Consider the following 15,458-nt stretch of genomic DNA (forward strand, 5'->3'; position numbering starts at 1 on the left):
GTACAGAGCTTGACTCGTTTCCCATGCTACAGTTATCCTGTAGAATTTTCTGGGAAAGCAGAAATTAGATTAGAATGAAAATGAGAGCAAAACAACATTTCACAAACTAGATTAGAATTACATCACCACTTTTCCTCCAATTAATCCACACACAACTATAGGGTTACCATATTTCGGGAATCTGAAAAGATGGCACTTCTTCAAAATGTTCCAATACTGGGGTAAAAACCTAAAAAATGGTCCCGACTTTGTGGTCGGTTGACCAAAAAAAGGTCAGCTTTCCGGATCGACTCCTGACATACCCCTTTCTATGTAGATAATATGCAATACCTAACATGAAAATTGGAAGTAGTCGAAAGTTACATAATCCTCCTTGAAGTAGCGGAAGTAAACAAAACCTATACTCAACTACTCAACAAAAGTAAAAGTAGGCTACTTACTTCGTTACTGACCAGTGACCACATATGCATATATAGACGACTGGCCAATTAACTTCACAACATGGTGTGTAATGGTTCCGTATAGTCCAGCATGTAGCCTAACCCTATCCTATTGTTTACTCGACGCTGGGGTTGCCATACGTCCGAATTTTCTGGGACATGTCTAGAATTACACTGTTCAAACTGCGTCCTTGAGGAAATGCTGAACTATGCTAAAATGTCCGCAACTTTTGAGGGAGCTCAGAATTTTCCGTAAATCAACATAAACAATATCTTATCTTGGACAAATTTATGGTAGGTTATGGTAAGATTATTGGCAGACTTCATTCACAAAATTTAACAATCCGATGCATATAGTAAGCCCCCTCCCCCAGAAGTTGCACCGATCAGTGTCTATGGTGTTCCCCAAACCAGTGTTTTTTTGGGCGAGAGGGTGCTGAGAAAGAATTGTTTCGATCCCTTAAGTTCTTCTTGAAGTAGTTTTGATCTTTGAATCTAGTTTCTGAAACTTTACTCGACGACTTCTCAGACGTTTCAAATTTTACTGCCACTAAAAGTATAGCTAGTTTTTTGGCATGGGTTGATAATGGATTAGAGACAGGTTTGAGATCTGCAGTTCTACTTCAACGCAATGCTGACTATACTTGGCGACGTCTGCAACCAAAAATGCGCTCATGAAGCTCGTCTCTAGAGTCTTGTCTCATGACTATATACCCATGTTGACCGAAAACTTCCAGTGAAATGATGTTCTGGCGCCGAAATGGTCGCTGCGACTTTCTGAGTCGTCCTAGTCAGATCAACGCACCACAAGAATTGCGGTATTACCAAAAGTTACATAGACAGACAGACAGATTCTTTATTCGTACGATGGTTCTTCACACAAATATGTAAAAAAGACAAACACAGCGATATGACCACATCAAGATGTGTAGTCTTCAAGTCAGCTGTAGTCAAGGCGTAACGTTAGAACATTTATATCATGCAACTGTCGGTCAGTAACACTTCAACAAAAGATTAAACAACAAAACGCAAACGCAAAACAGTGGTAGTAGAAAAAAAAACTATATTAGTGTAGGGCTGTCCTCTTTCGAGGATCTGTCCTTTCCTCTTTTTCAATATATTGAAAGTGTCCTCGGAGGACGCCTAAAAATATCCTCATTTCGGGGGAATTTGCCCTCTTTTTCTTTAAAAAGCAGTATTAAAATGCCATCAAAAACTCCACCTCGACGCAGCGAACGTCAGAGTTTCGTAAAAAAAAAATCGGGTAAAACGGAGATTGAGTCGAAGTATTCTAATGACTTTTTTTATTTTTTAGCCTACACAAGTACTATCGGTCGAAAACTTTTTAAATTAAACATTATCTTTTCCGGTATTAGCTTCCAGAGTGTTTAAAATGTGTTCCCTTCTTTTTCGGATCTCACAATATGGTACCTAACCCTAGTGCGGCCACTAGGCTATTGTACGTGTGGCCTCCGCCTAACGACTTCACTGAAGTGTGGGTTCGTGTTGGTTACCATACGAAAAGTCGGCCAGAGTAAGGTTGTTCAGTTTGAATAAACCAGGAGTGGCCAACTTTTTTGCTATCCTCGGCAACATTTCGATTATTCATGTAGTCTACGCGGCCGCATTCTAGGGCATGGTCGTAATATGAACTAACTGGACGCCAAATACCCATAATAATTACCCTGTACATGTCAATTTCCAGTGAACTCCGGACTAATCTATTTATTCATATCGGCCGACTATACGCACCGAAATCGCAAGTCGTCACGTTATGAACTGAGTCTGGATTCGTTGCGGTCGCGCCGTGCGCGAGAATTTTTCAAATTCACAAGGTAATTTCGTCATTAATGTCAGTAGTTTTACATATCGCTATCAAACATTTTCCTTTCTCAGCGTCTGTGATCATATTCACCGGTAGAGTTTATGGAGGCCCGCGGGTGTTATCGAAAATTCAGGACAACTTACAAAAGATGATAGAACTTCGGGTTGACCAATCCTCAAGATTACCGGACCACGACTGTCCTATCGATCTCGCTTCCCATGACATGCCGCCCTATTTCTTGTCGCTTTCTTTTTCCATACCATCTACTTTACTTTCATTCAGTGTGCATGCCTCCTCTTTACATCGCCTAGGCCAAGGTGGGTGTCAGATTCCATAGACTACTACTTGTCGCTTCGACATCACCTGTCTTTTCATTGTATCGCATTTTCTGTGGTGTATTGAACTGATAAAATTGCTAATAAACCAATGATGATGATGACTTTGTTGCATGCTGCTATTTCTCGACCTCCCATATGCATTGTCGGTATAGTGGAAAGATATTGCAATCGCCCAAACGTAGGCTACCATAAACAAATTTCTTTCGTGAGGAACACACGATTTCATGTTGCTGTTGGGCAAATCATTTTCCTCTGCTATTCATATCTGTATCGCGGGACTCAGATTGCAAAGGGCGCTAATATACTAAAATCGAAAGTATGAAGTGAAGATGAATCGCGCGCAGCGCGAAGAAATTTACAAGATTAATTAGTATATTATCTCTCAAAAATGCGGGAGTCAATTCGTGAATTCGAATTGGCTGTCGACGGCCGCCAACACATACTAATTGAATTACGTATCCACGGCCGCACAAATTTCCGTCTACAACCGCAAGGTTATAGCCACCCCTTGAATAAACCATCCCATGCCCATATTAGGTAATAAGAAAAAAGCGATCCTAGTTGCGAAAGCAGCCATCGTGCTAGAACCGAGTCAAACATCTCTATTACGTCACAATGTTCAAAGTCACGTGCGCACAGTGAGATTCCAAGCCTGTCTCTTGCTACCGTTGCTTGGTGTGCTCTGTATTCTTCGGCCTATATATCTTGTTAAATCTCTAATATGGACGATGATATAGCCGCGTTAGTTGTTGATAATGGAAGTGGGATGTGTAAAGCTGGTTTTGCCGGTGACGACGCGCCAAGAGCTGTTTTCCCGTCGATCGTTGGAAGGCCAAGGCATCAGGTGAGATGTTTTGACACTATACCGGCATGCAGACTTGTACAAACTACTGGATTTTCAAAACTAGCAACTAGAGCTAGTACAACTGGAAATTCAAGATGCGCAACTTGAACTAGAACTACTAGAGTTCCAAAATGTGCAACTAGAACTACCAGTACTCTCTTTACAAAACTAGAACTAATCACTTTTTAAAACTGACAACTATAGATCTGTAACTACTAGAATTCCAAAATATGCAACTGGAACCAGGGGCGTAGCCAGCCGAGATAAAAAGGGGGTAGAACTGAATAAAGGGGGCAGAATGAGCCTCTATGCGTCATACCTTTAGCGATAGCGACTTCTGTATTCCGTACGCTTTTGAAAGCGTAACTAATTGGCGGATCTAATTACTGAAAGCGAGTTAGCAATCAACAACTTGCACGGGGATCATGTTACGATGCGCATGCGCTCATCCCGTGACAGTGCAGGAGATCTTATTTGTATTCAAATAAGTAATCGACCTTGAAACAATACCAGAACAACATTTCACGACGAACAATCTATACAGCGCAGAATCTGTTATATCTTCATGAATTTTGACATGACTCAATTCGCGTGTAAGAGTAACGTCTTCTCGGCGTTTTAATTCCATTCATTTCGAACATGGCGCATATACTAATTGTACCGGCGTGTGAATAATGACTTATTCGCAAAGCGAGGGAATCTCAAACAAGTTTCGGCGCGGCTATTGAAGGCTGAATGCGTCCTGGTGGGATACCGATCACGAAAGGCATAATCTAGTATGACGTATACATGGTCATTGAGGTCAAGACAAGGCACAACAATGGCGTCAAAAATATAATGCGAATCGAATGTATTGTGTCTTCACGCTGTTTTGGGGAACAGGCTTGAGTTCGGCAAAGCACGAATCAGATGCGATTGCTTCAAAACAAGATTTCATTCAGTTATAAGTTATTTTCATGTTATCAATGTTCGTTATCGTTTACAATTAACTGTTGATGAGAAAACAACGCGTGAACGACGCGACAAATGTTATTATTGCGCGACGACTGCATTCAGAATAAAGGAATTAAGCTGATCGCTAACCCTCGCGAAGAGAAAAATGTAGAAGACGCGCTTCCATAGACGAGAGATCGACGAGAAAAAGGCATGTAACCAGCGTCGGCGATCGGCGTCGCTCGCAGCAAATTGAAATTAGGCGATAACGTGAAGAAATGTTGTTATAACAGTAGCGTTGACTTGGGATTTTCGGGATAGAATCGAGCCTGGAAGGGGGTAGAACGTTCTTCAATTCTACCCCCCTGTCTACGCCCCTGACTGGAACAACTTACTTTTCAAAGCTCGCAACTAGATATACTCACTTTTCAAAACTTGTAACTAGAACTGGAACTACTACGGTAGAACTTCAAAATGCGCAACTAAAACTCACTTCTTAAACTGGCAACATGATCTAGAACTACTAGAATTCCAAACTTTCTCAACTAGAAATATAACTGGAAACGTTCCAAATCTCAAAACTAGAAGTGGAACTACTCACTTTTCAAAATTCGAAACTAGAACTAAAACTGCTATAATTTCAAAGTGTATAACTAGAACGGTATACTCACTTTTCAAAACTTGTAGCCAGAACTAGAACTACTATAATTTCAAAATGCGCAACTAGATCTAGCTAGAACTACTCTTCAAACTCACAACTTGAGAATTAGAACTAGAACTACCAGAATTTCAAAATGCGCATCTAGAAATTTGTGGTGGCATTACTTGTACTTGTACGTTCCAAACTTTCATTCATTGCAGGGCGTGATGGTAGGGATGGGTCAGAAGGACAGTTACGTGGGTGACGAGGCTCAGAGCAAACGCGGAATACTCACCCTGAAATATCCCATCGAGCACGGGATCGTGGGGAACTGGGACGACATGGAGAAGATCTGGCATCACACTTTCTACAACGAGCTGCGCGTGGCCCCCGAAGAACACCCCGTGCTTTTAACGGAAGCCCCTCTCAATCCAAAGGTGAAAATCACCACTCCAGACTATACATACTATGCTTATCATTTTTGACCAGAGTTGGTAAACCAGATCATTCTACTTGTCTGATTGGGCTAATTGAAGCAAAATGCCGGTATTCTAATCCAATTTGTGAAATGTTTCTATGATCTCATTTTAATTCGAATCTAATTTCTGCTTTTCCTTAAAAGGCTACACGAGAGCTGAACCGTGCAAAACGAGCTCAGCGTGCAGACATTTTCCATTCTTGTGCTTACTAGAATAACTCTGATTTGAAATGAAATGAACTTTATTTTGGTTGCATTTCCTTCCAATTCGGAATTGAATTCAGTATCCAAGTTTTTACGATTTCCGTAATTCCAAATCTAATTGGGTAAAAACTGTAGTAACTCTCTATCGCAGGCCAACCGGGAAAAGATGACTCAAATTATGTTCGAAACCTTCAACACTCCTGCAATGTATGTCGCCATTCAAGCTGTTCTTTCGCTGTACGCATCTGGACGTACAACGGGTCAGTTTCCCTTGTTCTCATCAAGTTATTGACAAGTTTTATCATTCTGTCAAGCAATGTGTCTTGGATCTCAATGCAGACTTGTACAGACTACCAATCTAGTTACTACTGATTTTTGAGGACATGAAGATTTTGAAAAGTGGTTGTTTCAGTTTTAGTCGCGCATTTTGAAAAGCGAGTAGTTCTAGATGCGGATTTTAGAAAGTGAGTAGTTTTAGTTCTAGTTGCACATTCAAAAAAAATAGTTGGCAAACAACCGGAAAACATCGTTTGGCATGAATCGTGATATCGATGTTCTGTTGCGTGATGTTCTTTCAGCCATTGCTAGCTCAAAGTCACTAACAGTGACGTAGCCAGGGGGTGAGTTTTGGGGTGGAAGTCCCGTCCTCTTGGAATGCTGATTCTATCTCCTATATTTCCTACCTCATTTTCAGTTCCGGAATATGTAGTAGCAGTTATTAGTTATAGGGAGTAGGCCTAGTGTTTTAGTTAGTTCCGGTCTAGTTATAATTCTAGTTAGTGGTTTTGAAAAGCGAGTAGTTCTAGTTGTAGTTGCTCATTTTGAAAAGTGAGCAGTTGTAGTTCTAGTTGCAAGTTTTGAAAAGTGGAGTAGTTCTAGTTGCAGTTGCGAGATTTGAAGAGTGAATAGTTCAAATTCTAGTTGCTGGTTTTATAATGTGACCATTACTTTTTATAATTCTAGTTAGTGGTTTTGAAAAGCGAGTAGTTCTAGTTGTAATTGCTAATCTTGAAAAGTGAGTAGTTCGAGTTACGCATTTTGAAAATACAGTACGTAAAATCTGGTTTCATGCCCTATTGCAGGAATTGTCCTTGATAGCGGCGACGGTGTGTCACACACTGTGCCAATTTACGAAGGATACGCATTACCGCACGCGATTCTACGGCAGGACTTGGCTGGCCGAGACCTCACGGATTACTTGATGAAGATATTGACAGAACGAGGCCATTCCTTCACAACAACGGGTATGCGGAAGTGATATTAACTCTACCCAAAACTACTTTTCACTTTTCAAAATCCAAATAAATAAACAAGTACTTTTGCTCGATGATTTAGTTACGCGGAAGTAATATCAACTCATCGCAAAACTCCGTTTTTACTTTTCAAAATCCAAATCGTAAAAAGTATGTAGTTTTGCCGCTTTTTGGTGCTGCTGATGACAGGCAGCCAGTAATAAATTCTTGTACTCACTCAGATTACTCAAGATATTTTTCCTATTTGCGCTGCTTACTCAAATGCTTTGATTTTTAGACTACGTCTACTTAGGTACACTTATTCAATTGAATAGTATATTGATATTGAAATGAACCCGCATAGTTTCGGCTGACACTCTTCAGGGGTCATCTTCAGCAACTCGTAGAGATTTTAGAAGAACATCGTACATCAACAATCGTATCACAAAATATGACGTCACCAGCATGAAATTTTGGATACGAGAGCGGTCAATGTACTATTTTTAGATGGTACGGTACACAAACTCTCTTTGTTGGCTGCGTCAAATGTACCATCTAAAAATAGTACATAACGCTCTCCAGGGGCGTAGCCAGCTGAGATAAAAAGGGGGTAGAACTAAATAAAGGGGGCAGAATGAGCCTCTATGCGTCATACCTTTAGCGATAGCGACTTCTGTATTCGGTACGCTTTTGAAAGCGTAACTAATTGGAGGATCTAATTACTGAAAGCGAGTTAGCAATCAACAGCTTGCACGGGGATCGTGTTAGCAATCAACAACTTGCACAGGGATCATGTTACGATGCGCACGTGCTCATCCCGTGACAGTGCAGGAGATCTTATTTGTATTCAAATAAGTAATCGACCTTGAAACAATACCAGAACAACATTTCACGACCAACAATCTATACAGCGCAGATTCTGTTATATCTTCATGAATTTTGACATGATTCAATTCGCGTGTAAGAGTAACGTCTTGTCGGCGTTTTAATTCCATTCATTTCGAACATGGCGCATATACTAATTGTACCGGCGTGTGAATAATGACTTATTCGCAAAGCGGAAGGAATCTCAAACAAGTTTCGGCGTGGCTATTGAAGGCTGAATGCGTCCCGGTGGGATACCGATCACGAAAGGCATAATCTAGTATGACGTATAGATGGTCATTGAGGTCAAGACAATGCACAACAATGGCGTCAAAAATAAAATGCAAATCGAATGTATTGTGTCTTCACGTTGTATTGGGGAACAGGCTTGAGTTCGGCAAAGCACGAATCAGATGCGATTGCTTTAAAACATGATTTCATTCAGTTATAAGTTGTTATTTTCATGTTATTAATGTTCGTTATCGTTTACAATGAACTGTTGATGAGAAAACAACGCGTGAACGACGAGACAAATGTTATTATTGCGCGACGACTGCATTCAGAATAAAGGGATTAAGCTGATCGCTAACCCTCGCCAAGAGAAAAATCTAACAATGCCCCTTTCACGCTTGCACAGACGCGCTTCCATAGACGAGAGATCGACGAGAAAGAGGCATGTAATCAGCGTCGGCGATCGGCGTCGCGCGCAGCAAATGGAAATTAGGCGATAACGTGAAGAAATGTTGTTATAGCAATATCGTTGACTTGTGATTTTCGGGATAGAATCGAGCCTGGAAGGGGGTAGAACGTTCTTCAATTCTACCCCCCTGTCTACGCCCCTGACGCTCTCGTATTCAAAATTTCATGCTTGTGACATCATATTTTGTGGTACGATGTTCTTTTCCATTCTCTACTAATTGCTGACGATTACTCCTGACGAGTGTGGTCCGAAAATATTCAGATGCATTTCAATCAGGCGCGTATCCAGAGCGCGAAAAAGGGGGGGGTTTTGAGTGAAATTACCTATTATGACGTCATAATTACGATCACTCGTCTACACGCCAAGGCGAATATTTACGATATATTATAGTTCAATAAATAAAAGAGATTTGCGGTGAGTGGGAGATGTACGAATTCGATACAGACAATGCCTGAAATTTCGTGTTTTTACGTTATGATTGAACGAAATTCGTAAATGCTCACATTTAGTCATGAGCCGACTAACGCCGCCGGTCTCCAAGCGCCTAGTTCCGGCCAGAGATGCACGATTTTGTTAGGTTTTGACTATATTATGCGCCCAGCCGGTAGTATCGCAGCGGACGAACAAGCGCGGAATAGTGCGGTAGCATACACGAGGGCGATCGCGATCGCCACAGAGAGGTGTGGAGTGTACAGCTGTACACGAATGTGTGCATTTCGATGGCTTTACTATCCGCACGGTTGAGCGTGTAGTACGCGCGAAGATAATTAGCCCTTAATTGCAGGCACGCAAGTCACTCTATTAATACAGCGTAGGCCTACACACTGGGATAATAACTTGAGCGACAGAGGACCTTGTCAGCCGATATCATTACGTTAACTTTACTAATAGGCCTACTCAATTCTCCCGTTCAGCGGCAACATAGGCCTGTATTTCAACGACAGCCACCTAACAATCGGGAACGTGAACGTGTATCGCTATAGGCTTGTATTTTGAAATGTGAATGTCAATCGTAGGGCATTTCTCGCCGATAATCGCGAAGACAATGTGGATTTGAGAACAGCATTGGCGTACCGGTGCCGCCGTGTCTGCGTCTCGCTGATCAATCAACACGCCGTGCAATTCTTAATTAGGATTTCAAGGCGAGCAGGTGTAGCGAATTCGCGGGCGATGTTCATTGCCGACAACTTTGTCTTTGCAATTACGTATCGGCGGTATCGCGTCGGCCAATTAGATTAGATTTTCCTAAAATGCGTCTCTCGTTTTAGCAAGGCGAGAGAGAAATCGAGGGAAGAAAGTTGTGAACGTCAGCATCTGCCACAGCTGAAATGTAGCTGAACAAGCGCAGAATTCGTACGCAATTAGCGAAATATAACGACCTATTTTATCCTTTCGACTAATTCGGCGCATAATTCCAATATTTTGTAGGGGTTTTAGTCCCCTTAAATAACATTAAGACGCCATATTCGCCTTCTCATACGTAAAAATGAATATGTTGAACTAATAAGTTAGCAAATATTAGAGGCTATATTTGACATGAATTTTTAGGATTTTGAAAAGGGGGGGGTTCCGACCCCCTAAAACCCCCCCCTGGATACGCCACTGATTTCAATATCAATATATTATTCAAGTGGAGATGATTTTAGACTACTTCTACTTTATTGGCAAAACTGGGACTAGAAGTCAGGGATATCTATGCTAGAAGTGTAGCTCAATATGATTGGCGAACCCATGATCTGTCGGGCTCGAATTATTATGCCGAAAAATGGACCACTCAACCAAAGTATCTGTAATTGTAACGCATTTCAGCGGAGAGAGAAATAGTTCGAGACATGAAGGAGAAGCTTTGCTACATCGCGCTGGATTTTGACCAAGAATTGGCGACTGCAGCTACCGGTAGCTCCTTGGAAAAGTGCTACGAAATGCCAGACGGTCAAGTATGTAATCTTACACCGGGCTCAGCCTGGGGGCCATGAGCAGACTTGTAAAAACTACTGGATTTTCAAAATGCGTAACTAAAACTACTCCATTTTAAAACCTAGAAACTACAACTAGAACTAACCAACTAAAATACATTTTATCGGATTCAGATTGGCTTTCCACATGAACAGCAGTACAAGTTTGAAATGAGAGGAGTTTCAACCACCCAAACCCACTCCGACTACGCCACTGTTAGCAGTGAACGGCTTAAAAGCATCACACAACATAACACCGGTATCACGGTTCATGACAAACGACGACATGTGTTTCGTAGTTGTTTGGCAACAAATCTTTAAACGCACAACTTGAACCACTCACTCTTCAAAATCTGCTATTAGAACTCGAACTAGTCTCTTTTGAAAATGCCTGACAAGAAGTAGTCAAAAAACCAGTAGTTGATTGTCAACTAGATTGGTAATGTGTACACAAGTATGAGGGTAGCCATTGCGCAAATTAGAAAATATGACTAGGGCGATTTTTTTTACCTAAAAAATCAAAATTTTGACATTTTTTGATCTTAGAAATCCTAATTTGGACCGAATTTGGTCTGACGTATGCAAATTACATGTTTTCCCACATAATGTTAGAATCGTGCAGCTTATTTACAATTCTGGTGGAAACTGTATGTCCTTACAAAGTAGTTCGCCTGAAAAAAACTTTATTTTAACAACATCTGGCCCTATGAAGAACTCCAGTAGTTACATCACGTATCATGGTAGAAATGATTAAAATTTGTCGTGGTACAACGAAAGATACTTTCCTACATTCTCAGGTAGAAAGTGTGTGTCCTTACTGAGTAGCTTGCCAAGAATGGAGAAAGAACGTTCAACAGCAGCAGTTGTTGGCTGACAACACTGAAATTGCGCGTACACCGTACACTGCTGCTGACAAACCGTGTTGCTTCATTCTGGCAATGGTGTCTACATCACAATTTTTCATCATGCCCTTCTTGATATAAGAACCATGCAATGCCCAAGCAGTCTGTCTTTCTTGAGTTGTGATATTGCGGTACGTTGGGCATAACACCATGTCAACCTTTTGTTTCATTTGACTGTTTATGATTCACATTGAGCAGACAATGGGCCGTCTACAACGGTAGGCCTATAAAGTAGGCTACAAGCAGTAAAATGTCAAATGATACGTTCACCGGCAGTGCAAAATCTACGATACAAACGAAATGCGGGTTGCAAAAAAGTTTTGTCTTTGTTGACATAACGCTACAATTTTGACTTTTTTTTGACATGTCAAAAAAAGCGTCAGAATTATGACTAGTACATCTAAAAGTAAAACAAAATAATTGAGCCCACGACCAGTACCTTATTGCTGTACCAGTATTGTTATATGCGTTTCAATTGCCATCTTTTATAGTGGCCGAGACTTGATGGCCCCCAAGTTGAGTGTCCCTGAAATTTCTGCAATTTTTTAATTCCAGGTGATCACAATCGGTAACGAACGTTTCCGCTGCCCGGAAGCCATGTTTCAACCGTCGTTGCTCGGGATGGAATCGTACGGCATTTACGAGACGACATACAATTCCATTATGAAATGCGACGTGGACATCAGACGCGACCTCTACGCTAACACCGTGCTCTCTGGGGGCACGACCATGTTTCCGGGTGAGACACAGTGTATGAGATGTCTACCAGAAGAACGCTCAGTTTTCAACTATGTAGAATCAGGTTGATTAGCGGTCTTAGATTACTAGAAATTCTATTGACTAATTCAGGGGCGGCCAACCTTTTCGGCCAAAGGGCCACATGAGATTTACAAGCCATTGCGGACGGCCACTTGAATGTTAATGACCTTTTTTTAGTCGTCCAATAAGATCGAAGTGGATTAGGTAACGGTGAAAACAAAACTCATCAAAATCGATAGCAATCATGTCATGAAAAGTCAACGTGTATTCATGCCAGAACCGCGCGAAGCGGGAAAGTTTTTCAAAGTTAATGAACGAGTTCGGTTAATAATCGTGTCACTTGCATATATTACGGGTCACCTCTGTATAACGCTCGGAACATTTGATAAGGACAGGATTACTCGGCTTTTGGACATAAATATCGAAGATTTCGGTGAAGATGCGTCAATCATTTTGTGGAAATGTTTCATTTGCCAATGATTTTTTTGTGAGCACACATGCAAAGTCGGCTGTCAGAGGACACCTTCTCTCATAATTGCGAATATAGTCAGACTCAATTCTATAAATTGGGCGTATTTATAATTTCAGGAAGGGGTACCAATACGAAAAGCACAAAATCGAGTGACTATAAATAGCGCGAAATGCTAAGAAAAATGTCAAGTCAAATAAATTTGCCACGGAATATTCAACTTTATCATCAAATACAAAGATCTACGAAAATGTGGCTGTCCCCTGGCTACGACAATGTGTCGGAACTGATAATTTAGCCATCGACATTCCAAATTTCGCGGTCTGGCTAATCAAATTTTTGATTGGCCTTGCAAGTTCACAATAAATTACCCCGGTAATTTATCTTACATAATATAACTTATTTCAAGAATTACCTTGCGGGCCACTGAAAACCTTCTCGCTGGCCACGGGTTGGCCGCAACTTGTCTAGTTAGAATCATTAGAGCAAAATGACTGGTCTTATTCTAATCTAACTTGTGAAATGCTTTCACGCTCTATTTCAATTCTAACCTAATTTCTGGTTCCCCTGCAAATGCGACAGGAGTAGTGTATCTTGCGAAACTTTCCAAGCTTGCTGTACAGACATTTGCCATTCTCATGCTTATAAAAATCATCACTGATTTGATATGAAGTGAACTTGATTTTTGTTGCAATAATTTCAAATTCAGAATTGAATTCAAATATTGAGTTTTTGCTTATTCAGTAAATGTAATTATAGTAGCTCCAAGCGCTATTTCTACTAGTAATTGAATAGTATATTCATTAGCGATATTGAAATGAACGCGAATATTTTTGTCTGACACTCGTCAGGGGTAATCTGCAACTAGTAGAGAATTCAAAAGAACATCGTGTCACAAAATATGACGTCACCAGCATGGAAATTTCAAATAACACAGCGTTCAATGTACTATTTTTCGATGGTACACGAACTCCTTTTGTTGACACAGCCGTGGCTGGTGTATTTTGATAAAGGTCGACTCCAAGCCACACAAATGAGAGTGTGAACGGCCCCTCCCAACGACACGAATTGTACTAGTAATTGAGTATAAATTTGTGGTTCTACTGCTGCATGAGTACCATCGTTGGCTACTTTGACCTGCTCTGCTAATATACAACGAGAATTAGCTAGTTGTCCAAGAATGCTCCAACCATGGTATGTGTTATTCTGTCCTTCCCAGGCATAGCCGACCGCATGCAAAAGGAAATCACGTCGTTAGCCCCGAGCACGATGAAAATCAAAATCATCGCCCCTCCAGAAAGGAAATACTCGGTCTGGATCGGTGGCTCGATCCTGGCGTCTCTGTCCACGTTTCAACAAATGTGGATTTCCAAACCAGAGTATGACGAATCGGGGCCTTCCATCGTGCACAGGAAATGTTTCTGAGATGCGAATACTGTTCAGTGTACAGTGCACAGTGATCGTATACCACGTGTTGCAGTCGGTTGAGTGTTGGTCGTTTGTTGGCAGTTGAAAAGTGATTTTTTATTATTCTGGGATATTTGTATTCTTGAGTCAACATGATACCGAGTTATTTGCGTCTTTGCAGCTTACAGAATTAGAGAGGGCCAGATGTCAGTAACGTTCAGAGCTGATCAAGGAGTCATCTTTGCTACTCAGCTAGAAGATGAAATGCTGTAAACCAGTCTTGGACGACGAGAAAATTTCCACCTTTTCTGGATTAGAATTACTGAGATAGTTGAGGGCATGACGGTAAACAAGCCTGTACCAAATACCTCGCTTTCTTCGGCGTTCTGTTTGTGATCGAAAATAAAGCTTGTTCGCAGACTACAAGCTATTATTCGTCCCTATGACTACGTTGTAAGAAATGCTGTGGCGGCGTAGCATTGGATTTCTCTGCTCGGGAGGGGTATTCCTTTTGTGTTGTTGCTAACTGCCAGGGACAAAGACATTTTCAGGAAAACAACAAATTGGATCAAAATTAGAGCATAGAACCATTTCACTAGTGTTAGATTACTGGCATTTTGCTTCATTTAATATAGCTAGACATATGGTTGCTACTCTAGTAGAAGTATAATGCCATAAATTTCTACTTGATAAAAAGTAGAAGTGGCGGTTTCGAAGACGCTTCAAAAATACTCCAAGTAGAAGCAGAACATGAAGATTTGGAAAGTACACAAGCAAGTGTTGTTGAAAAAAGTTTGCATTAATGCCACTCAGAAGTAGCTATTTCCAAGTCGGTATTCCAGGCTTAGACTCTGTCAAGCAGAAGTAGTCTATCACCTGAGGAATCAGTGCAAGCAGAAATACTTCATTACTGCCACCTACAGCAACAAAGTAGCCTATTTGTGCTTTGTCGGAGAACGGCGACTACATTGACCACCCCCTAAATTGGCTTGGATTGAAAATGATACCTTACTGCATTTCACGCGAATCGAGGATCTCCTAGTTTTAGGTTGATGAAAAGACAATTTAGGGCTATTTCTAAGTATCCCAGAACAAGCTTTGCGTACTTCAAATACAGAGTCAACCGAAACGTAACACGATCAATATCAAAGGCTTCTGGTCATCAACTCTCGAAAGCCATGGAAACCCGACAAGGCTAACCAGCTCTAAGCCAAGCAATCATGCAGGCGCCGGAATACTTTTATCTGCACTGGCGAGATGCAATAACAAATGCACCAGACAGAGTTAAACAACTAAAAAAAAATCAGCTTTTCCAAATTAGATGAAAATTTGAGTCACACCTATACAGATTTTATTTTTGTAATTGGATCAGTATGAGAATTATAGCTACACACTTTTTACCAACGTAGATTAAAATTATGTTGTTCGAAATTCGCAAAAATTGAATCCAATTCTGAATTAGAAACAA

General features: G+C 41.0%; 1 protein-coding gene and 1 long non-coding RNA gene across 2 annotated transcripts in view; one reads left to right on the forward strand and one right to left on the reverse strand.

Annotated features, from left to right (window-relative positions):
- Positions 1 to 15,458, reverse strand: part of LOC145459277 (uncharacterized) — a 416,587-nt gene that overhangs the window by 267,502 nt on the left and 133,627 nt on the right. The window lies entirely within an intron of this gene.
- Positions 3,232 to 14,156, forward strand: LOC145459079 (actin, cytoplasmic-like). Its single transcript, XM_080337676.1, has 7 exons — positions 3,232 to 3,447; positions 5,242 to 5,457; positions 5,854 to 5,962; positions 6,785 to 6,946; positions 10,308 to 10,435; positions 11,911 to 12,094; positions 13,803 to 14,156. Exons 1-7 carry the CDS (start codon positions 3,325 to 3,327, stop codon positions 14,006 to 14,008), a joined length of 1,128 nt encoding a protein of 375 aa, XP_080193802.1. The 5' UTR covers positions 3,232 to 3,324; the 3' UTR covers positions 14,009 to 14,156.

This window comes from Botryllus schlosseri, chromosome 2 (assembly GCF_051294905.1).
Source record: "Botryllus schlosseri isolate E-star chromosome 2, Bs_hap1, whole genome shotgun sequence".
Lineage (NCBI taxonomy): Eukaryota > Metazoa > Chordata > Ascidiacea > Stolidobranchia > Styelidae > Botryllus > Botryllus schlosseri.

Excerpts from the sequence above, each read along its gene's own strand:
- LOC145459079 (XM_080337676.1), top strand. The coding sequence starts at position 3,325 with ATGGACGATGATATAGCCGCGTTAGTTGTTGATAATGGAAGTGGGATG. Across the intron at positions 5,458-5,853 it reads AAGCCCCTCTCAATCCAAAG|GCCAACCGGGAAAAGATGAC; the intron begins GTGAAAATCACC and ends TCTCTATCGCAG. Across the intron at positions 12,095-13,802 it reads GGGCACGACCATGTTTCCGG|GCATAGCCGACCGCATGCAA; the intron begins GTGAGACACAGT and ends TGTCCTTCCCAG.